The 23,523-nt window shown below is 45.7% G+C and overlaps 1 protein-coding gene across 2 annotated transcripts in view; it reads right to left on the bottom strand.

Moving 5' to 3' along the window:
- Positions 1–3,119: 3,119 nt before the first annotated feature.
- The window catches only part of TAMM41 (TAM41 mitochondrial translocator assembly and maintenance homolog), a 56,333-nt gene continuing 35,929 nt past the window's right edge, over positions 3,120–23,523 (bottom strand). The window contains exons 6-8 of one of the 2 annotated variants that reach the window (XM_065885526.1): positions 14,185–14,350; positions 12,617–12,679; positions 3,120–3,255 (exon numbers count right to left, since the gene is read on the bottom strand). In XM_065885526.1, the coding sequence (XP_065741598.1) occupies positions 3,179–3,255; positions 12,617–12,679; positions 14,185–14,350 (306 nt within the window). In that variant the 3' untranslated portion in view covers positions 3,120–3,178. The remainder of the gene's footprint in view (positions 3,256–12,616; positions 12,680–14,184; positions 14,351–23,523) is intronic. The other variant, XM_065885527.1, reaches the window with a different exon arrangement.

The following is a 23,523-nucleotide window of genomic DNA, read 5'->3' as shown; positions in this document are numbered from 1 at the left end:
TTTCTTTATTCTGTTCCGTGGCAGTGAATTCCACCATTCTGTCTTCCAAGTCACTTATCTGTTCTTCTGCCTCAGTTACTCTGCTATTGATCCCTTCTAGTGTATTTTTCATTTCAGTTATTATATTGTTTATCTCCGTTTGTTTGTTCTTTAATTCTTCTAGGTGTTTGTTCTGTAATTCTTCCAGGTCTTTGTTAAACATTTCTTGCATCTTCTCAATCTTTGCCTCCATTCTTTTTCCAAGGGCCTGGATCATCTTCACTATCATTATTCTGAATTCTTTTTCTGGAAGGTTTCCTAGCTCCACTTCATTTAGTTGTTTCTCTGGGGTTTTATCTTGTTCCTTCATCTGGTACATAATCCTCCGCCTTTTCATTTTGTCTGTCTTTCTGTGAATGTGGTTTTTGTTCCACAGGCTGCAGGATTCTGGGTCTTCTTGCTTTTGTGATCTGCCCTCTGGTGAATGAGGCTATCTAAGAGGCTTGTGCAAGCTTCCTGATGGGAGGGACTGGTGGTGGCCAGAGCTCAGTAAAACTTTAATCCACTTGTCTGCTGATGGGTGGGGCTGCATTCCCTCCCTGTTGGTTGTTTGGCCTGAGGTGACTCAGCACTGGAGGCTACAGGCTCTTTGATGGGGTTAATGGCAGACTCAAGTCCGGCAGGGCTCACGCCAATGAGTACTTCCCAGAGCTCCTGCTGCCAGTGTCCTTGTCCCCATGGTGAGCCACAGCCACCCCCGGCCTCTGCAGGAGACCCTCCAACAGTAGCTGGTAGGTTGGTTCAGACTCCTATGGTGTCACTGCTCCTTCCCCTGGGTCCCGATGCACACACTACTTTGTGTGTGCCCTCCAAGAGTGGAGTCTCTGTTTTCCCCAGTCCTGCTGAAATCCTGCAATCAAATCCCGCTAGCCTTCACAGTCTGATTCTCTGGGAATTCCTCCTCCTGTTGCCAGATCCCCAGGTTGGGGAGCCTGACGTGGGGCTCAGAACCTTCACTCCAGTGGGTGGACTTCTGTGGTATAAGTGTTCTCCAGTCTGTGAGTCACCCACCCAGCGGTTATGGGATTTGATTTTATTGTGATTGCGCCCCTCCTACCATCTCACTGCGGTTCTCCTTTGTCTTTGCGTGTGGGGTATCTTTTTTGGTGAGTTCCAGTGTCTTCCTATAGATGACTGTTCAGCAGTTAGTTGTGATTCCGGTGCTCTCACAAGAGGGAGTGAGCACACGTTCTTCTACTCCACCATCTTGAACCAACTTTGCAGCTTATAGGTCTTGAATAATCTTGTTATAGATTGAACGTTTGTGTTCCCTCAGAATTCTCTCACCACCCCCACCCCCAACGTGATGATGTTCAGAGGTGGGGCCTTTGGCAGGTAACATGGTCATGAGGGTGGAACCCTCATGAATGGGATTAGTATCCTTATAAGAAGAAACATGAGACCTTGCTTTGGGTCTGCTGGCTCCACTGTGAGAGAAGACACTGGGAAAACAGGCCTCTGCAACTAGGAAGAAGATCTCACCAGAAACCGACCATATCAGCAACCCTGGTCTCAGACTTCCAGGCCCCAGAACTGTGAAAAATCAATTTCTGCTGTTTATAAGCCAACCAATGTGTGGTATCTGTCATGGCAGCCCGAAACGACCAAGGCTGATGAGAAATACTTATTTTATCCCATAAGCAGTGGGGAATCATTTTAGCTTCTTGAGGAAGAACCTGACCCAATAAAACAAAAACACTTGCAGAAGAAAACAGTAACAAAAACAATAATAGAAAGTAATGACAGAAGTGACATTTACTGAATGCTACCAGGCAGTGTCCTAGTACATAGGACACTTGTCTTGCAGGACCTTCACTACAGCCCAAGGAGGTCTGTACTGTTATTCCCTTTTCAGAGATGGTAAAACTCTTCAGAGACACTAAATAACTTGCCCAACGTCACAAAGCTAGTCAGCAGTGGAGCGAAGATTCAACCCAGCTTGGTCATATCTTAAGCCTGAGCTCTTTTGGGTTGGAATGAGCTGAACCCAAAGGTAGAAAAAATTAGTAGATAACTATTGTTCAAATTTTCAAAAGAACCTAAGGGTCTGCACTAGAGCACTGGGCAATGGAAACAGGGTGAGGTAGAGACAATCTGAGAAAAGAAAGACAAAACCTGAGCTTGGACTGAAGAGACGATGTGCCAGGCGAGGGAACAGACGCTGCCTCCCCCCCATCCCCCCATTTCCATCCATCTGTCAGCTCGTCCTGCAGCCCATGAGCTGGAGGGGAGGCAGGCTCAGGTCCAAGCTCCTTGGCCTGGTTCCCCCTGGCCATTCCTGGTGCAGTGATGGGCAAGTTACCCATTAGGGCCTAGGAATCCAGACAGAGGCTTGCTGGGAACTGCTGCAGTTCTGTTGCTTTTCTAAGAGGGCTTCTGAAAGGAACTCCCCCTGTCTCCCCGGATGAAGATGGGGGTGCACACAGCCCTTCAGGCTGTTGTCAGGGGTCTCAGAGTTAAGAGGAGAGCTGGCCTTAGTGTGATGTCAATGTGGCAAAGGATGGAGAAAGGACAGAAATTGGTCTGTTAACCCCCTAAATCAATCCAACTCTGAAGCCCACCAACCTCTGACTTTCCAGTTCTTTGAGCTGAGGAGTCCTTTGTCGTTTTCTGCTCCCCAAACGCTCCTGTTACATGGGAAAGCTCTGCACCGGTCTGTTGCGGGTTCCTCACTTGAGTCACTGCCACACACCCTCATGGAGAACAAGGAGAAATGTTAAACACCCAGATCCAGGAAGATGCTGACTGGAGCTCTCACTGGAGAAAACCGAGTGAGCGGATGGAGCCGAGGCAGACAGAGCCAAAGCTCCTGCCCTAGCATGGGGCTGCCGGTCCACAGCGCGTGCACCGCCACTTAGACCTCCGACCCTCGTTGCCAAACAGACCACAGCTGAAGCTCTCAGGAAAGCAGGGCCCAGATGGTGCTGTGTGTAACGAGGACTCTTCTCATGCTGAGTCCTCAAAGGTATTGGTTCCCCCTGGATAAAGGTCTGACGCATACATTTCCAAAATCCAGTACAGTATCATGCAAACCAAGACCTCTTCAAATTCAACCAAATAGGTCAGAGTAACAGACGCTGTTCTGTCAAAAAGGATCATTTTATTCAGCTACACATAACATAGATAAAAGCAAGCAAAATCAGGATGTTTTTCTCAGCCATCCTTTCCACATTTTATGCAGTTTTAGAGAACTATAAATCACTGATTTCTTCAGGCCTAAAAGAGAAAAGAAGAGAGAGTAAGAACACTGAGGCTTACTGAGTGGATGCTCAGTGGAGGTCCTGTGGTATTCGGATCAGACTCATCTTTGGAGTAGAACAGCGATGGGCTGACTAGGGTTCCAGGAGAGCCTGGGGGCCTGGCAGGGTCCAGGAGACCCTGGGGCCATCGTGATCAACAGGAGGGAAAAGACTGATTTCCGCATCTGCTGAAGCAGTGATATGGATGCCAAAGGCACCCAAGCTTCTGGGGTAAGGGAGTCCTTTCAGATAGGAGCATGCTGCAACCTCTGAATTTAGCAGCTCTTTGAAAAGGAGGAGAAAGGAAGGCAAAGACAAGACGCCGTGTGTAAGTGAGCGTCCTTGGCCCCCTTTCTAGCCCCCGATGCCTCCCAACCACCCCCAGCGCACTGCTGCCATGTCCCTGCGTGTGACGCCAGTTGGCCCGCGGTGAAGGGCGTTCCCACCACACCCTGCCTGGTAGACGCCGCGATCCCGTTCAGATTTTTCCCCTGGAAGCACCGGGCTCCCCAGCCGATTCAGCCACTGTTCCTCCTGGTCCCACGGTGCCTGTGCTGACGCCCAGCTCAGCACTCACCACACTGCACAGTGCTCTCCTGTCCCTCTGCCTACACCGGGAGCTCCTTGAGGACGGGGACCTTGTCCTATTCATCCCGGGTTCCCCATCACTTAGTGCAGCACCCGGCACACAGCAGGTGCTCAGTAAACACCTGCAGTGATGGAACAGATGCACCTTGTTCAGACACCTGCCCTTCCAGCACCCCATCTACTGAGTCACAAGTGCCTGATGAAACCAGAGGAGAGGCTCTCGGGGAAGTTTACGGGAAAGAAGTCCAACGGCATGGACTAAGCGGGGTGCTGCTGTCTGTCAGGACTCACAGGATCCCATTTGCAGACGGTGTTACGGGCTTGACCTTCTTTGTGCTGAGGATGAGATCATTCAGTCTGTGTTTCAGGGTGTGGCCCAAATATCCGAACAGTCTTTTCCACCCTGGGATCCAGACCGTGGTCTGCACTGCAGGTGTGACATGTAGTGTGGGCACCGCTCACAAGGTATAACAGGACTAGTTCCGGAGGCTCTGAGCACTGGCGTGTAAGCGCTCTCAAAAATACCTGATCGTGTTACCTGTAGGCCGCCTCATGCACTTAGGACCTTTTACGACGCCACTGCAGGCAGCGGCAGGTAAAAAGGCAGGGCACCGATCAAGTCATTAGTGAATGCTTCTAGAAGCTGTGGCCTCGCTTGTCCACTGACTGACTCCTGCAAACCGAGACTCGTCAAGAAACTCAGAGCTCCTTTTCCTGCCTCCACCCGTTTTAATTTTCTCCCTGGAGCAACCACTCTGGTAAACCTCACCCACTCGAGCACTGGGACTGGAATCTTATTACGTAAGGTGCTTTCTAAAATTCCAGGCAGAACCGATCAAGACACCAAGGTAGCTGCACACAGTAAGGGTCAACGCGGAAACTCCAGGGCACTGAGTCACAGCGAGAGGAAGAGGCATCGACCATAATGAGTCCCAGCTCAGCTTCACAAACCTTCCTCACAGACTCTGGGGAGCTTAACATTTAAGGTAAATACACCACAGTCCACGAGCGGCATTGTGGAGCCATTTTTTGCTGCTAGTGGATAGAAACCTCCCTTAATTAAGAAGTCTCTCCCTTCGACAGCTCTGCCAGAGACATATTCTCAGGACGGCGGCAGCAGGGGACTGATCTGGCAAGGGCACTGGAATGGGAGTCAGGAGAGCGGAATGTTAGTCCCCGCTGGGGACAGGGAGACTCCCCATCTCTGGGCATCGACTTCCTCATCTGCAAACTGACAGGTTGGACTAGGTTACGGGTTCTCCGACGAGGGGCCAACAGACAGGCCTCAGTCTGAGAACTCCCTGAAGCTGCAGGGAGGTTTGCGGAGTGTGCGCACGTGTGCATGTCTGTGCAGAGGGCCCAGAGTTTTAGTCAGAGTCTCACTGGGAGCCAGGATTTTCAAAAGGTTAAGAACCAAGAGATTAGAAGGAAGGATCCTGCCTTAATATTCTCGTTGCAACGAAGGTGGAGGACTAAACTTCATGAACTTGGAGTAGGCAGTATTTCCTAAACAGGACACAAAAAGCTGCTAACCTTACAGGACAAAACTGATAAACTGGACTATGTAAGATGAAGCACTTTTCATCAAAAGACACCATTAAGACACCGAGACGACAAGCCCTAGAGTGGGGGACTTTTGCATTCCACTTGTCCAATGAAGGACCTGTATCCACACTATACAGAGATTTCAGTGTAAAAAAAAAAAAAAGGCAGACAATTCAAAAAAAAAATGAGCAAAAGTAGAATAGGTACTTCACAAAAGAGGATCTCCAACCATGTAAGCATGTGAACAAACGCTCAACTTTATCGGTCATCAGGAAAGTGCAAGTTAAAACTCCAATATGATACGTCTACTCACCTACCAGAGGGCCTAAAAAGAAAAAGACCTACTATCAAGCACTGGTCACGGAGGTACTGCAGCAGGAACTCTGCTGCTTGGAGTGTAACCTAGACACTTGTTAGGTAGTATCTACCACACCTGGACATTCACACACTTTATGATACAGTAATTCCACCTGTAACTAAAAACCTAACAGAAATGCATACCTACGCTCGCTCGAAGACAGGTACCAAAACATGCATAGCAGGACTCTTTGAAATAGCCCCAAACTGGAAACAACCCGGGAAATCATCAACAGTAGAAGGGATGAACTGTGCTCTAGTCAGACGATGGATGAGTTGCAATGAGAATAAACGGACTACTCCCAACACCACGAGGAATCTCACTGCTGTTACAAGGCGTGAAAGACATGAGAGAGTATGTATTTATATGAAGTTCAAAAATGGGCAAAACAGAAGCATGGCATTAGAGGTCAGGACAGTAGGTACTCTGGGAGGAGCAGTGACTGGACGGGGCACAGTGGGGTTCTGGGGGAACTGGCCCTATTCTAGTTCTTCATCTGGGTACTGGGTTCACGAGTCTGTTCACTTTGTGAAAATTCACCAAATTTACGATTTGTGTACTTTTCTGTATATATGGAGACTTTCCCTACTACCAGAAAATTCAGAATCTTCCATTTATTCAGTCACTGAAATACACTGAACAGGCATTTCCTGGGCACCAACACATACGGGACACAGAGCTAGTTGTTCGGGACACCGGTATGAACAACAGCCCTGGTCTCTGCCCTCACAGAGTTTATAATCCACAGAGTTCTACTTGGCCGACACTGAGCTTTTGTGTGGTTTCTGCTTCCTTTCTAAAGACGATGGTGACTTAGGAAGTCTGCATTTAGAATGCGTCTTGAAGGAAGACAGCCTGCTAAGAGAGAAACTCTACTCTAAGAACCATCATTGCTGACTTTGCTCCTTCCCCAGGGGATAAAGGTGCAAACATCTCCTTAGCGACAGCCTGTTTAGGCAGATCCTTATTTACCTAAAGCTGGTCGTTATGAACACTGATTAGTAACCAGAGTCAGGATTTTGTTTTGGAAGCAAACGGAAATCTACTCTAATATATGGCTCCTAACGTTTTTCTTCTGTTGATTTCCAGTATGTTTCATGTTACCTACAGCAAAATCACTACATATGTAATACTATGAATTCCCTGCGGTGACCTTAAACTGATAGGTCCAGTGACAGACAAAATGCTCCAGGAAACAATGTGAGGCAGAGATGAGACCAGGTTGTGAGAGGTCTCTACCTTCCCATAATCCTATATTTCAGATATTTAGGAGAGAAAATCAGCGAGCCCCAAACATTCTTCCAATTAATTTCCAACCACAGTTAGCTATATCTACAAAGAAAATCTTTTCTGAGGCAGTTTTATTTTTAAAACTTTCAGGTTTAAGTGATAAATACATCACCAGAAAAATCTTTATTATCATGTGTTCTTCTTATTGAAACATGTAGGTACCAAAAAATGGGGATAAAATGTTTCAGTTATAAGAGATGAGAAGGAGAAGATAATCAATGATACATTCTATCACTTTCAGGAAAGGGCTGGTAAGGACCGGCCGAGGCGTGCCAGAATCTTTTTAGGAACAAGACTAAACCTGTCTTGTTTAAGTTGAATCTTTTGAAGCTACAGAGGTAAATAGGTATTTGACTCCAAAGTGAATTCTGATTGACCAGAAAGTCGGGTGGGGAAAAATAAAGCAATATTTCATAGATTAAACTTGTCATCCTCCCCCACGTTCCCTCACCCCAGGAAAGGCACCTCCGCCTCCGCTCCCCAAGCCAGAAACCTGGGAGCTTCTCTGACTCCTCTCTGCTTCACTGCCCAAATCCCTCCCATCACCAAGACCTGGGGATGCGTCTTCCAAGTATTGCCTGCATCTCTCCTCTGCCTCTCCTGCAAAACCCTGAGTCAGGGCGGCCAGGCCTCCTCACCTGGCGGGCTGCAGCCGCAGCTGATCAGTTTCCCAAGCAACAGCGTCACCTCCCTCCAAGCTGCTCTCTATCCTCTCGCTACAGCAGTCTTTCGACAATCCTTCAGCGGCTTCCCTCTCCCCTCAGTGAAACTCTGGATTCCCCTTCAGGCTTTTACAGGCCTTCCCCTGTCTGGCTCCTGCTTGCTTCTCAGTCTAACTGCTAAGCCCCTGAGCCATTTCTCCCCAAGCTCCCCCCCGCCGTCCCGCAAAGATGCGAAGAGTTCCACGCCTCTCTACTCAGTCAGGTTAGACACATGAATGGCTGTGGCTGATCAGAACATGATGTTTGCTTGGCCGGGCTGAGCTGGGATGCGGTGTGCTGCTGCCCTGCAGGGCGGCGCAGGCAAGGACCAGGAGGCTAAACAGTCTCCTGCTCTCCCGAGCTGCCTGGCTGCAGCTGCTGCCCCGAGACCCTGATAAAAACCAGCTGCTCCATTAACAGCACAGTCTAAGAAGTCAGTATTATCTTGCCAATAACCGACTCCCAGGCTAAAGGGAAAAACAGTGTTTGGTTTTGGAAGTAGTTCTGTACTCACCTTGGAACATGGGTATATCTGATGGTAGGGGAATTTCAGGGAACTAACACAGACAGAGTGTCAGACCACATGAGGACACCTGCCGTGTCACCCAACACAGTTCATTAGAAAGGGCAACCCTTTGGGCTGACATAGAGCCTGGCTTCCATCTCTTCCAGGAAGAGACTGATACTTAGATCTAGACTCACTGGACACTCTCACAACATGCCACGAGTTGGGTATTAGTATCCCCTCCATTTCAAGGAAGAAGGGCTGTTAACATACCAAGGTTACAGAGCGAAGACGCGAACTACAGCTCTGAGCCACGGCCTTCTTATCACCACCTTAGCTTCGCTCTCTCTGAATTTAACAATATTTGAATATAAAAGTTATTCACTAGCTAAGGAGACCCTTCCTTTTTACCCCCACTACGAGTGGCTGGTTGCAGAGGGGAGGAGTGATAAGGGCTACAAAGGAGGAAAAGTGCAACCAAATAACCTGGGATTTTCTCACTCTGCAGGTGATACATCAGCTGGCTGAAAACCTGACCAGAGGCAGAACTTGGGAGATTTCAGGAAGATGCACCCAGCACAAGCCAGGCAGAACAACAGCGATTATGGCCACATCCAGAGGACTTCTAAAGAGCAGCGCACAGGAGGGGAGAGGTTCTGACGCTTGCTGTGAAGTTAGAGGACAGAGAAAGAGTAAACCAGCCACTCAGGGCCTATGGTTGCTAGTTTACTCCAGCTGGAGACCTAGTGACGGGGCTACTGCTAGTTGAATAGGAAAATGCAAGGAGGCATGTTCTAAAGAGACGGCAGGAAGCTTTTAGGTAATGATACCAAAGAGGAAAGACCAGGAACAGTGCTGGTGCTCTTATATGTCTTAAGATATAATTTTCACAACCCAGTGAGGCAGGCATAATTACCCCTATGAAATTAAAACTAAGAAAAATTAGGTAACTTACCCAAGTCACAGTAGTTAAGCTGGAGTTCGAACCCTAATCTCTGAGGCTCACAAACCCCTGCCCTTGGCCTGGGCCACCTTCATCACAGCCCTCAACCACCATAAACCAGAGAAGCCAGAGCACAGGGTAAGCAAACCCAGTGAAACCTGAAGGAACGCACATCACCTCCCACAATTCCTGCAACCTCAGAGCAGGCTGCAGACATTCCGTCCCTCTGGTTCCACAATCCAGTGAGACGTCTTTAGAGGGGAAGGGAGAAAATTAGTGAGCACTCAGAGGAGGCAGCACTGGGCACACCACCGCCACAAGGAAATCTGGGCTGCGGGTTCCATGAGATGATACCCACTGCCCTCTGCTGGCAACCAGGAAGAACAAGAGGAAAGAGGACCAAAGATCCATTTCAGGCTGACGTGTCAAGAGATGATGAGGGTGGATGGAACTTCCCTGGTGGCACAGTGGTTAAGAATCCGCCTGCCAATGCAGGGGACATGGGTTTGAGCCCTGGTCCAGGAAGATTCCACGTGCCGTGGAGCAAGGAAGCCCGTGTGCCACAACTACTGAACCCGCACGCCACAACTACTGAAGCCCGCATGCCTAGAGCCCGTGCTCCGCAGCAGCAGGAGAAGCCACCGCATTGAGAAGCCCGCGCACTGCAACGAAGAGTAGCCCCTGCTCGCCACAATTTGAGAAAGCCCATGCACAGCAACAAAGACCCAATGCAGCCAAAAAAAAAAAAAAATAGAGATGATGAGGGTGGATTTTTAAAAACCTTTTATTAGAGATGAATTCAAGCTTATAAAAGAACGGCATATTATGTTCCCATGTATGTTCACCAGCTTCAACAATGTATCAACTCATAGCCAATCTCGAGTCATCCCCACCCTTACCCACTTCCCTCCAACATGTTTTCTTTTGAAGCAATTCTCAGACATTCTGTCATTTCATCTGTAAATATGTTAGTATGTATTTCTACAAGAAAATGATTTTTTAACCCATAACACCACCATTATCACAACTAAAAAAAAAGAAAAAATCAATAAATCTAGTAGTTGCTTATAGCACAGGAAGCCAAAAATAAAAAAACCCAAAGCATCCAGCCTCACCCAAGGATTATGGTAAGGGAGTTGCAATCATGCAAAACACAGATTAATAGCCTGAGCCACCCAAGCAAACAAAAGCACCTCATCTTCAGCCTTGCCAGGATAACTCAGCAAGAAAACAGATTAAATAAATATCTTAATTGGAAATGCAAAGCTATGCACCCCGAGTGGTAGGACAATCTTCAGCTGAGCAGGTCTGGCACGCGTGCTACTAAACCTTTGTGGACGGGCTGAATCTTTCCAAAGATACAGGAGGGCGACATTTGGCCGTGTCCCCAGGCAAGCGAAGCGAGGCATTAAGAGGTGTGATCGTGCGGCTCCCTGGCAATCTCAAGCCAGGGGTCAGAATCACACTGAAAGACCACTCCCTTCTTCAGGTTCCCTCTACGCCATTTATCCCTAGTAACGCAAACTTCTATTTATGTGTCTGCCTCCCCTGCTAGATGATGAAGCCTCTGAAGGCAGGATGGTACAGGGTCCACCCTGTATCCTGCGTGGCGAGCACATAAGGGATGCTCAGTAGACAGCTGCATAAAGAGAGACTGAACTGGAAAGGTCTGTCATCAGACAATACCAAGTGTTGGAAAGAATGGCGAGAAACGAGAACTTTCGTTTACCCCTAGTGGGATGATAAAATGATAAACCACTTTGGCAACTTGGCAATATCCAAAGATATGTTCAAATGTTTAAGCCCATAACACAAGAACAGGATGTTTTAAATTAAAAAAAAAAAAAGGAATATTCAGAGAACAAAAAAAGAGAAGAGCTCCTAGAAATTAAAATAACAAAAATAAAACAACTCAATGGAAACTCAAGTGGAGAAAGCAAAACAAAAGGACAAAGAGATCGGGCTTCCCTGGTGGTGCAGTGGTTGAGAGTCCACCTGCCGATGCAGGGGACATGGGTTCGTGCCCCGGTCTGGGAAGATCCCACATGCCGCGGAGCGGCTGGGCCCGTGGGCCATGGCCGCTGAGCCTGTGCGTCCGGAGCCTGTGCTCCGCAACGGGAGAGGCCACCACAGTGAGAGGCCCGCGTATCGCAAAAAAAAGAAAAAAAAAAGGACAAAGAGGACACGAAAGAAAGAAAACCAAAGGACCAGTCTAGGAGGTCCAATGTTTGAATAAAAGGCGTTCCAGAAAGAAAAGAAAGAAAATAGATGGGAAGAACGAATACAATAAATTTTTCCTATATTCTTATACTCTGAGTTTCCAAACTGAAGGGTAATGAGTATTCAGTGTAACAGATAAAAACAGACTCACATCGAAACACACCACTGAGAAACTTCAGAGCCCTGGGGTTAAAAGAAGACCTAAAAGCCTTCCACAAAGAACATACACAAAGGATTAAGAATCAGAACTTCTTAGAAGTGAGAAGATAATCGAAGCAACAGTATCAAAATTCTAAAGGACAACTATTTCTAATCATCTCCAGCCTAAGCCTCAGTCAGGCGTGAGGGTGGACTAAAGATACATTTGGCCACACATGGGCTCCAAATCTGCCTCCTCTGCCCCCTTTCCCACGAAGTTCCCGGATGGTGCACTTCACCAAAATGAGGCTGTGCGCCACAAAAATCAAAGACACCAGATACAGGAAACAGGGTTCCTCACACGAGACAGGTGATGACAGCCTCTGTGGGAAAAGAAAGCTGTGAAGGCAAGGAAAAGTGTATCACATGGCTCAGCTATGAATCACAGTAACACAGTCAGACGATGGAAACTCAAGATTGGCTTCACTAAAGCTACAGCACAACCATATTTGGAACACAGAGGGATGGGTGCGGGGGTGTGTGTGCGCACGTTGGTGAGGGCAGTTGAATTCTAATCTGCTAGAGTGAGAAGTCCACAGATGATGCCTAAAATTAAAAGGAGAGAAGCAGCAATATAAGCTCATTATCCAGAGAAACAGCAGTGAAAACAAAAATAACCCACCAGGAGAGTCAGCAGTGGTTGTCTCTGGAGAGGAACACTGGCCGGCGGGGAGGGCAAGGTACTGCTGTTTTTGCAACAATATCATGTGTAACTCCCACAGATATAAAAACGCAAGGGGAAACCTGCACATAAGGAGTAACTGGGAAAACGCAGAGGGGCAGCAAATCCTCCCAGCAGCACCTCAGACTCCGGATTACAGCGCCATCTGCCTGTCTATATGTTACTGCCGGGTCCTAGGTTATGACCATCAAAATTCAGCATTTCGCAAGTACTTGCAGGATACAGATAAAGCTTTACGTTTTAACCAGGAGCACTGAGGCTGCTCAATCCAGCAGGTACGTTAAGTGTGGATTTTTAACAATTCTTACCAGCAGTGAAAATGCCTTTGGTGCTCTGTCTCATACTGGAAGGTCTCACGATTGCTGAGAGCCCTGTGAGAAAAAAACAGTAACAATGCCAAAAAAGCCAGATGTGAGTCATCCTAACACTTTAAAAACCTGAAACTAAATATTCTTTCCAGCTATCCAATAAAACCAGCAAATCTATCTCTGGTGTCAGAGTGACAGTGAAAAGAGTATCAGGATCGAGGTCCAGGAGACTGGAGCTGCCAGCTGTGTCAACGACCAGCTGTGTCGCTGACCAGCTGTGTGAACACAAGCAAATGACCGCCCCACTCTAGGTCTGGGACGTCTCATCTTACAACCAGTGGGTTAGGTGACCCTTGAAGGTCATTTTTTTCACTTTAAATCTGCTTAAGTCTGCTGGCTCTCAATTCCAAGATGTGGAAAGATTGGGGAAAAAAAACACCAAACGTTTCTGCCTAGGAGGAAAACTTATTCTGAAATCACTCAGAGGACTCCTCGGTGAGGACAGCGGGACAGTCCTTCAGGCCCGCAGAAAGGCAGAAGGACCCACACCATGACCAGAAAAGACACGCCTCCACATGTATCTTCAGAAGAGGCGCCGGCGCCCTAGGCACGTGCTCCGCTCTGCCCGACGGGCAGGTCTCTCCATGCGACACCGTCACTGTGACTTGCATCCTGCCAGGTGGCCAGGCTGCTCCCTGGGGAAGCTCAGCAAATACCTACTCAACAGTAAACGGCGTGCTCATCTGAGGGAGGGCATCATTTTCAATTTCATGATTTCCTTCCTTACTGACCGACCTTGTAAATTACCTGTAACACCTCAAAAGGCAGCAAGTCTCTGAAGATCAAGCTCAGATTTTTGGTCCACATTGGGGATGACGTGAGGAACAGGGGCCATGTTGGAGCAGACCTACTGTGCACACAGGAGCCACACCGAGGGGGCGTCGGCCGAGGAGAGTGGTGTTCTTGATGTTATAAAAGCATTAAAAATGTCACCAGTCCCGGGCTTCCCTGGTGGCGCAGTGATTGAGGGTCCGCCTGCCGATGCAGGGGACACGGGTTCGTGCCCCGGTCCGGGAATATCCCACATGCCGCGGAGCGGATAGGCCCATGAGCCATGGCCGCTGAGCCTGCGCATCCGGAGTCTGTGCTCCGCAACGGGAGAGGCCACAACAGTGAGAGGCCCGCGTACCACAATAAAAAAAAAAAAAAAAAAAAAAAAAATCACCAGTCTCCATCCTCCTCAGACCACCGTGAGGAACAAACACATGTCTTTGAAATAACTTCTAAACATTATGCTCTTGGGACCAAAAGAATCATTGTTTCCCTCTCTGTCAGTGTTTTAGGACCCAGGGATCTAAAAACAGAAGTACTTTCAGCACCCTACTTCAAACAAACAAGAATTTAGGTTGGGAAAACCCCAGACTGTTAGTGCTTTCTTATTCTGAGAGGAAATCTCTCTCTCCATCTCACTAGGCAAGAAAGAATAGAGAACCCGTCTCAGCCACAAAGTTTGCTCCCCCCGACCCCCTCCAGCCAACACTTCCTCCCCGTCAGATTCATGCACGTACCTAGACGCACCACGTCTCCACAGTCGGGGTCATGAGCCACTTGTAATAAAGTTTCTTCCACATCTCTGTTTTTTCCAGGAGGGTCCATAATATGATTTATTTGTTGCTGTAAGGTTTTGGGCAATGTCATTAGTTGAGTGAACTGTCCTTCTGGGCTTTTATCGACCTAAGGAAAAAAAAAAAGATGATGTCTATGGAAAGTGCTTTGAATTCTATAAATATTCAAAGCACATGGCTTCTCCTTAAAACCACATGAACATATATGAACTCACACCTAGTAGACTAGGCAGGTGCTAAGGAGACTTTCTCCTTTCTGAAAGTGAATGCCTAGGTGTTAAGGATTCTAAGCTCCTTTGAACAAGTTAATTCTTTTCCTATGATATTCTACTTGTACTTAAGAATAGAAATTTCTTTCAAGAATCAATTTTTGACTCTCAGTTTTAAAATTTCTATTTGTTCTAAATCCGGTAGTTAAAGAAAGTAAAATTTCAGCTAAAATTCATCGACACACCGGCTCACCCAAGTACTCATTTTCTTTTATTTATTTATTTATTTATTTTTGGCTGTGTTGGGTCTTCGTTGCTGCGCGCGGGCTTTCTCTAGTTGCGGCGAACGGGGGCTACTCTTTGTTGCGGTGCGTGGGCTTCTCATTGCGGTGGCTTCTCTTGTTGTTGGAGCACGGGCTCTAGGCGCGCGGGCTTCAGTAGTTGTGACATGTGGGCTCTGCAGTTGTGGCTCATGGGCTCTAGAGCGCAGGCTCAGTAGTTGTGGCGCCCAGGCTTAGTTGCTCCACGGCATGCGGGATCTTCCCAGACCCGGGCTTGAACCCGTGTCCCCTGCATTGGCAGGCGGATTCTTAACCTCTGTGCCACCAGGGAAGTTCCCCATGTACTCATTTTAAACACAGGGGCAGAAAGTAACATAGCCAGTAACATGCAGCCAATCAGAGACTGGGATCTAAATTCGTGTCTCCTGTCTGTAGGGCCTTTTATGTACCATGCTGTATTTCATAAACTGTAGAAATAAACTGATGACAGAGACTAATCTTTATTCACTTTTAATCCCCTGGCACATAGTAAGTACTCAAAAAACATCGGTTGAATAAGAGGATGAATAACTGCACCAATAAAGCTTAGTTGTCATTATTTCTTAAACAGCAGTAAGTTATACCAATGGTTTCTGTTCCCAGTGTATTCTACAATACATCAAATTTAAAGAAAAATACAGAAATAAAGCATATATAAAACTATGCATTAGACTTTACTTGGAAACCTGTGAATCAAAAGTTATCCATAGAGCTAAGCCCACACCCAGCTTCCCTAACTCCTAGTCTAATATATTTTACATCATGGAACTAAATTCTTCCAAAATCATGTAAACATATGACTCCCTGCCAAGGCGAAAACCAGTACCACTGCCCTCAGCAGCTCATCACATTATTCTCCCAGTAAGAATCTGTCTTGTATTCTTTCAACAAGCGTTTAGGTTTTAACTTTAAGAGAACAGTAAGAAAAAAGAATAGATACATGAATGTATTAAATTTTAGATTTGGATTTTCCAGATATGACCGACTTTCTTAATAATTAGAATTCATTCATTCTACCACTTTTTCATTCAACAAATATTTACTGAGTATATGCCAATGTCTAGATTTTCTAGTTTTATCTATAAATCTATGCAAAAAAGAAGAAAATGCTATTATATAGTGGCTTCAATAAGGTGAAGGTTTTTTTAACCTAAATATTTCATATTTATCATGGAGATGGTCCTAAATTCACAGGATTCAACCTCCACTTAGCTTTGGCTAGATAAATGACAAAAAATGTGAATATTTCTGTAAAAGATGCTAGAAATGACATTTATAGACTCATATTTTGGGGCCAAGTATTGAGATTAGTCACTAGGATCTTATATTTCAAGGCTTTACCTATGAAACTTCCAGGAATTTTAGAGATGCCAAAATGGCTGAGTAATATGAGGAATTAGAAAACAGTTATTTGCCACTGCTTTCTCTTGAGGAAAGGAATGCACTGGAGTTTTTGTTTGAAAGTATGTGCTCCAAGAAAAAATATTAGGTGACATGTTCAAATAAATTACAAAATTTTAATTATCCTTACTCTTCAATTCTCATTAAAACACAAAAGTGAAAGCATTCAGTTAAATTATGAGTCAAATTGCATTTTAAAAGCAGACATGGAAAAGACCACATGTTCTATGATTCTATTTACAGGAAGTCTCTAGAAGAGGCAAATCCACGGAGTCAGAAAGTAGATTAGTGGCTGCCTGCCGGGAGGGGAAGCTAGGTACTGCTACTGGGCATGGGGTTTCTTTTTGGGGTGATGAAAATGTTGTAAAACTAGATTGTGGAGATGGTTGCACAACTGTGTAAACAGACTAAAACCCACCGAATTTTACAGTATGTAAATTATATCTCAATCAGGCTGATGTTTTAAAAAAGCAGATATGGGCATATGATAGTGGATGCTGTGTTGCACCGACCACATCCTGGCTTTGGGGCAAGGTACTCATTCTGCCAGCTGCTGGGCAAGTTGGCTGACGCCCTCCCTCAGAGTCCCTCCCACAACTGTCCTCAGGCAAAGGGAGCTGCCTGTATCCAAAGACTGGAAAATGCAGGAGTACAAAGGCCTGGTCTCTTTGCCCCAAGTGGGGACAGCTAGGAAGGGCCATCGAGCTCCACAGTGCCATCACAGGATCAGATGGTCTTTGTTTCTAATCTCCCCAATCCTGATCCTACACAATTGGTACCAAGAGTGGTCCTAGAAAGCACATTCTCAGACAGCATTTTGGAGCTATCATAGTGTAGAAGGCCAAGTGGAAGCCTCTGAAGCTGCCGTTCTCACCCCCTGGCCAAAAGAATAATGAAAAAACAAAACCACATCACAGGAGGAATGGCAGAGGATAATGCACCCTATAGACCTGAAGGATGCAGGGGTGTGATATTTAACTTTGTATGTCAACTTGGCTAGGCTATAGGGCCCAGTTGCTTGGTTAAACTTTAGTCCAGATGTTACTGTAAAGGTATCTTTTTAAGTCAGTAGACTTTGAGTAGCAGATGACCTCCGTTAATATGGATGGGCCTCATCCAGTCAGTTGAAGGCCTTATGAAAAAAGACTAAAGTTTCCTGAGGAAGAAGGAAGTCTGCCTCCAGATTGCCCTCGGGCTCAAGAGTACAACACACTCTTCCCTGGGTCTCTGGCCTGCTGGCTTGCCCTGCAAATTTCAAACTTGCCAACCCTCACAACTCTGTGAGTTAATTCCCTAAAATAAATCTTTCTCTATATATCCTATTGGTCCTGTTTCTCTGGAGAACCCTGACTAATACTAGAGCTGACGGTCCCATCATATCTCTACTGAGTCTGGCCTTCACAAAATCCAAATGGATTCTGGCAGATGGTAGCAGACCACCACAAACTCAACCAAGTAGAAGCCCCGCTGTACCGGCTGTGGCAGATGTGGGAAGTCTGCTGAAGCGTATCAGCAGAGCCTCAGGTGTCTGGACGGGGCCACAGGCCTGGCGAGCGCATTCTCTGCCATCCACAGAGCAAGGAGGATGAGAAGCAGCTCGCGGCCGCACAGGACAGACCAGAGTGCGCCTTACCACCTGCCTCAGGGCCGTGTTAACTCCCCTACCCTGTCATAAGATATTCAAAGAAAACCAGACTGTTTGGATATTCTGTATAATCTCATTGGTCCACTACATAAATGACATGTTGCTGCTGTCACCTGGTGAGCGCTAAAGGGCAAGTACACTGGAGGCCTTGGTAGATATATGCACCCCAGCGGGTAAAAGATAAACCTCATGAATTGTGAGGAGCACACCACATCAGGGAGGAGCTTAGGGGTCAAGAGACCTGGAGCTCTGGGACAGCCTCTCCAAAGTAAAGATCAACTTATGGCATCTCGTACCTCTCACCACTAAGAAGGAAGCACACTGCCTGATAGGCCGCTTCAGGTCCTAGATGCAGCATATTCCACACCTGGGAATAATGCTCAGAGCCATTTACCCAGCGATATAAAAGGATGCAAGGTCTGTGAGGGGCAAGAGCGAAAACGAGCTCTGCGATAGGTACAGGCAGCAGGGCAAGCAGCCCTCCACCACGTGGGCCACACCTCCCTGTAAACTACGGTACTAAAGGCATCCTCAGTGTGCAGAGAAGCCGGGGAAGTTACAGTGGGCTCCCAGCAGGAGATCACAATGGAGACTGCTAGGGTTCTGGAGCAAGGCCACGCCATCTGTAGTGAAGAACCACACACCATCTGACATCAGCTCCTAGATGCTACACTCTGGCAGAGACAGAGCTTCTAACCATGGGACATCAAATGACCATGTATCAAGAACTGCCCATTAGGAACTGGGATCTGCCAGATTCACCAAGTCGTAAGGTCACGAAGCTCAAGAGCAATCCACTGTAGGACGTAAGGATACACCCGCATTGGACATGCGCAAGGCCAGAGGGCACAAGCCAGCTGCACAAACAGGAAACCCAGACCCCCATCATTTCCACTGTTGCACCAGCACATAATGTTCTACTTCTCCACTGGCTCACGCACACGGCTACAAGGAGGCTTTTGGAGGATAAAGGATGGGCTTGCTTCATGGATGATTTGGCTTGTAGTATGTACGGGGTGAAAATGATGCATTGCAGCCGCACCCAGGGATGGCCCTGGAAGACACTGATGAGGAGCCATCGTCCCAGTGAGTACGCTGCAGGTGGCACAGCTGGTTACCCACTTTACATGGAAAAGGGGCCCAAGATGAGAATATACAAAGACTCAAAGAGTGGACGATGGTTCACTGGTTGGTTAGGGACCTAAAAGGAGGAAGATTAGAAGGTGGAAGACAGGATTTGGGGGGAAGAGGCATGTGGATGGACCTATGGGAGGGGACACAAAGTAAGAAGATTTTTGTTTTGTACGTTAATGCTTCCGTCTGAGAGCATCCAACACAGAAGCAGCAACAACAACCAAAAGAACAATTTAGCCAGTTGATTCAACAGGCTCTTTCATCCCAGTGATGGCATAACGGCTTGTGGCAGGGGTAGTGGGCGGGAGAGACAGAGGCTCTGCCCAGATCCGATATCAGGGGCTTCTACTCACCAAGGCTGACTGAGCCACTGCTGCGGCTGAAAGTCTATCCTGACAGCAACAGAGGCCAACACTGAGATCCTCATAACACGACCGTCTCCTGAGACTAACCAGCCACTTGGTGATAAGTTGACTACACTGGATCCCTTCCACCTGGGAACGGGCAGCAACTCCTCTTGCCTGGAAGTGACTCATATTCTAAGCATGGGCTTGCCTTTCCTGCCCACAGGACTCAGCCAATACCACTGTACAGGGCTCACAGGGCACAGGTGCAGGACGGGCACAGGATCACGGCTCCACTGTTCCTACCACACAGTGCACCAGAGCTGCCAGCCTGGGAGAGCAGTAGTTCTCAAAAAGGGGACATTTTTGGTCCCTACAACAAAGAATTATTCAGCCTAAAATGTCAATAGTGTCACTACTGAAAAACCCAATGAAAGAGCTTTGAAGAAGAGCTGAGCAACAGCTTAGAGATGATACCCTGTGAGAGTGGGGCACAGTATATACCCTAAATTCATGGCCGTTATAGAGTACTATGTTCCCAACTGCTAGACTACATGAGTCTGGGAACCACAGGGTAAAAGGAGAAACAGCCTTGCTTACTGTCATTCCCAGGGACCACCTGGGCAATCTGTGCTTCCCACCTCCACAACTTTAGGACTGTGGGTCTAGAGATCCTAGTTTCAAAAGAAGAAATGCTTCTCCCAGAGGACACAGTAAGCATCCTATTAAACTTAAAGCTATGAGAGGGCAGACAGCAGAAGCAACAAGAACTACAATCCTGCAGCCTGCAGAACAAAAACCACATTCACAGAAAGACAGACAAGATGAAAACACAGAGGGCTATGTACCAGATGAAGCAACAAGATAAAACCCCAGAAAAACAACTAAATGAAGTGGAGACAGGAAACCTTCCAGAAAAAGAAGTCAGAATAATGATAGTAAAGATGATCCAGGACCTCAGAAAAAGAATGAAGGCAAAGATTGAAAAGACTCAAGAAATGTTTAACAAAGACCTAGGAGATTTAAGGAACAAACAAACAGAAATGAACAATACAATAACTGAAATGAAAAATACACTAGAAGGAATCAATAGTAGAATAACTGAGGCAAAAGAATGGACAAGTGACCTGGAACACAGAATGGTGGAATTCACTGCCGTAGAACATAATAAAGAGAAAAGAATGAAAAGAAACGAAGACAGCCTAAGAGACCTCTGGGACAACATTAAACGCAACAACATTTGCATTATAGTGGTACCAGAAGGAGAAGAGAGAGAGAAAACACCTGAGAAAATATTTTAAGAGATTATAGTCGAAAACTTCCCTAACATGGGAAAGGAAATAGCCACCCAAGTCCAGGAAGCACAGAGAGTCCCAGGCAGGACAAACCCAAGGAGAAACACACCAAGACACATAGTAATCAAACTGACAAAAATTAAAGACAAAGAAAAATTATTGAAAGCAATAAGGGAAAAATGACAAATAACATACAATGGAACTCTAAGGTTAACAGCTGATTTCTCAGCAGAAGCTCTACAAGCCAGAGGGAGCGGCATGATATATTTAAAGTGATCAAACGGAAGAACCTACAACCAAGATTATTCTACCCAACAAGTATCTCATTCAGATTTGACAGAGAAATCAAAAGGTTTATAGACAAGCAAAATCTAAGAGAATTCAGCACCACCAAACCAGCTCTACAACTAAAGGAACTTCTCTAAGTGGAAACAGAAGAGAAGAAAAGGACCTACAAAAACAAACCCCCCAAAATTAAGAAAATGGTAATAGGAACATACATATCGATAATTACCTTAAACGTGAATGGATTAAATGGTCCAACCAAAAGACACAGGCTCGCTGAAGGGATACAAAAACAAGATCCATGTATATGCCGTCTACAAGAGACCCGCTAGGGACACATACAGACTGAAAGTGAGGGGATGGAAAAAGATATTCCATGCAAATGGAAATCAAAAGAAAGCTGGAGTAGCAATACTCATATCAGATAAAATAGATGTTAAAGAATGTTACAAGACACAAGGAAGGACACTACATAATGATCAAGGGATCAATCCAACAGGAGAATATAACAACTATAAACATATATGCACCCAACATAAGAGCACCTTACCATAAGGCAACTTCTAACAGCTATAAAAGAGGAAATCGACAGTAACACAATAATAATGGGGGACTTTAACACCTCACTTACACCAATGGACAGATCAACCAAACAGAAAATTAAAAGGAAACACAAGCTTTAAATGACACAATAGACTAGATAGATTTAATTGATATTTATAGGACATTCCATCCAAAACCAGCAGATTACACTTTCTTCTAAAGTGCACATGGAACATTCTCCAGGATAGATCACATCTTGGTTCACAAATCAAGCCTCAGTGAATTTAAGAATTTTGAAATCATATCAAGCATGTTTTCTGACCACAATGCTATGAGATTAGAAATCAATTACAGGGAAAAAACCGTAAAAAACACAAACACATGGAGGCTAAACAATACATTACTAAATAACCAAGAGATCACTGAAGAAATAAAAAAGGAAATAAAAAAAAACCTAGAGACAAATGACAACAAAAACACGATGATCCAAAATCTACGGGATGCAGCAAAAGCAGTTCTAAGAGGGACGTTTAGAGCAATACAAGCCTACCTCAAGAAACAGGAAAAATCTCAAATAAACAATCTAACCTTACACCTAAAGGAACTAGAGAAAGAAGAACAAACAAAATCCAAAGTTAGTAGAAGGAAGAAATCATAAAGATCAGAGCAGAAATAAATGAAATAGAAACAAAGAAAACAATAGCAAAGATCAATAAAACAAAAAGCTGGTTCTTTGAGAAGATAAACAAAATTGATAAACCACTGGCTAGACTCAGCAAGAAAAAGAGGAGAGGACTCAAATCAATAAAATTAGAAATGATAAAGGGGGGCTTCCCTGGTGGCGCAGTGGTTGAGAGTCTGCTTGCGATGGGGGGGAACGCGGGTTTGTGCCCGGTCCGGGAAGGTCCCACATGGCACAGAGTGGCTAGACCCGTGAGCCATGGCCGCTGAGCCTGCGCGTCCGGAGCCTGTGCTCCGCAACGGGAGAGGCCACAACAGTGAGAGGCCCGCGTACCGCAAAAAAAAAAAAAAAAAAAAAAAAAAGAAATGATAAAGGAGAAGTTTCAACAGACGCAGCAGAAATACAAAGCATCCTAAGGGACTACTACAAACAACTCTATGCCAATAAAATGGGCAACCTGGAAGAAATGGACAAATTCTTTGAAAGGTATAACCTTCCAGCACTGAACCAGGAAGAAATTCTGAACAGACCAATCACAAGTAATGAAATTGAAACTGTGATTAAAAATCTTCCAAGAAACAAAAGTCCAGGACCAGATGGCTTCACAGCTGAATTCTATCAAACATTTAGAGAAGAGCTAACAGCCATCCTTCTCAAACTCTTCCAAAAAATTGCTGAGGAAGGAACACTCCCAAACTCATTATATGAGGCCACCATCACCCTGATACCAAAACCAGACAATGATACTACAAAACAAGAAAATTACAGACCAATATCACTGATGAATATAGATGCAAAAATCCTCAACAAAATACTAGCAAACAGAATCCAACAACACATTAAAAGGATCATACACCATGATCAAGTGGGATTTATCCCAGGGATGCAAGGATTCTTCAATATACGCAAATCAATCAATGTGATACACCATATTAACAATTTGAAGAATAAAAACCATATGATCATCTCAATAGATGCAGAAAAAGCTTTTGAGAAAATTCAACACCCATTTATGATAAAAACCCTCCAGAAAGTGGGCATAGAGGGAACCTACCTCAACATAATAAAGGCCATATACGACAAACCCACAGCAAACATCATTCTCAATGGTGAAAAACTGAAAGCATTTGCTCTAAGATCAGGAACAAGACAAGGATATCCACTCTCGCCACTCCTATTCAATATAGCTTTGGAAGTCCTAGCCACGGCAATCAGAGAAGAAAAAAGAAATAAAAGGAATACAAATTGGAAAAGAAGAAGTAAAACTGTCACTGTTTGCAGATGACATGATACTACACATAGAGAATCCTAAAGATGCCACCAGAAAACTAATAGAGCTAATCAGTGAATTTGGTAAAGTTGCAGGATACAAAATTAATGCACAGAAATCTCTTGCATTCCTATACACTAATGATGAAAAATCT

The sequence above is a fragment of the Phocoena phocoena genome, chromosome 10 (assembly GCF_963924675.1).
Source record: "Phocoena phocoena chromosome 10, mPhoPho1.1, whole genome shotgun sequence".
NCBI lineage: Eukaryota > Metazoa > Chordata > Mammalia > Artiodactyla > Phocoenidae > Phocoena > Phocoena phocoena.
The sequence above is the reverse complement of the archived record's forward strand: the minus strand, read 5'-3'. Positions and strand labels throughout refer to the sequence as shown.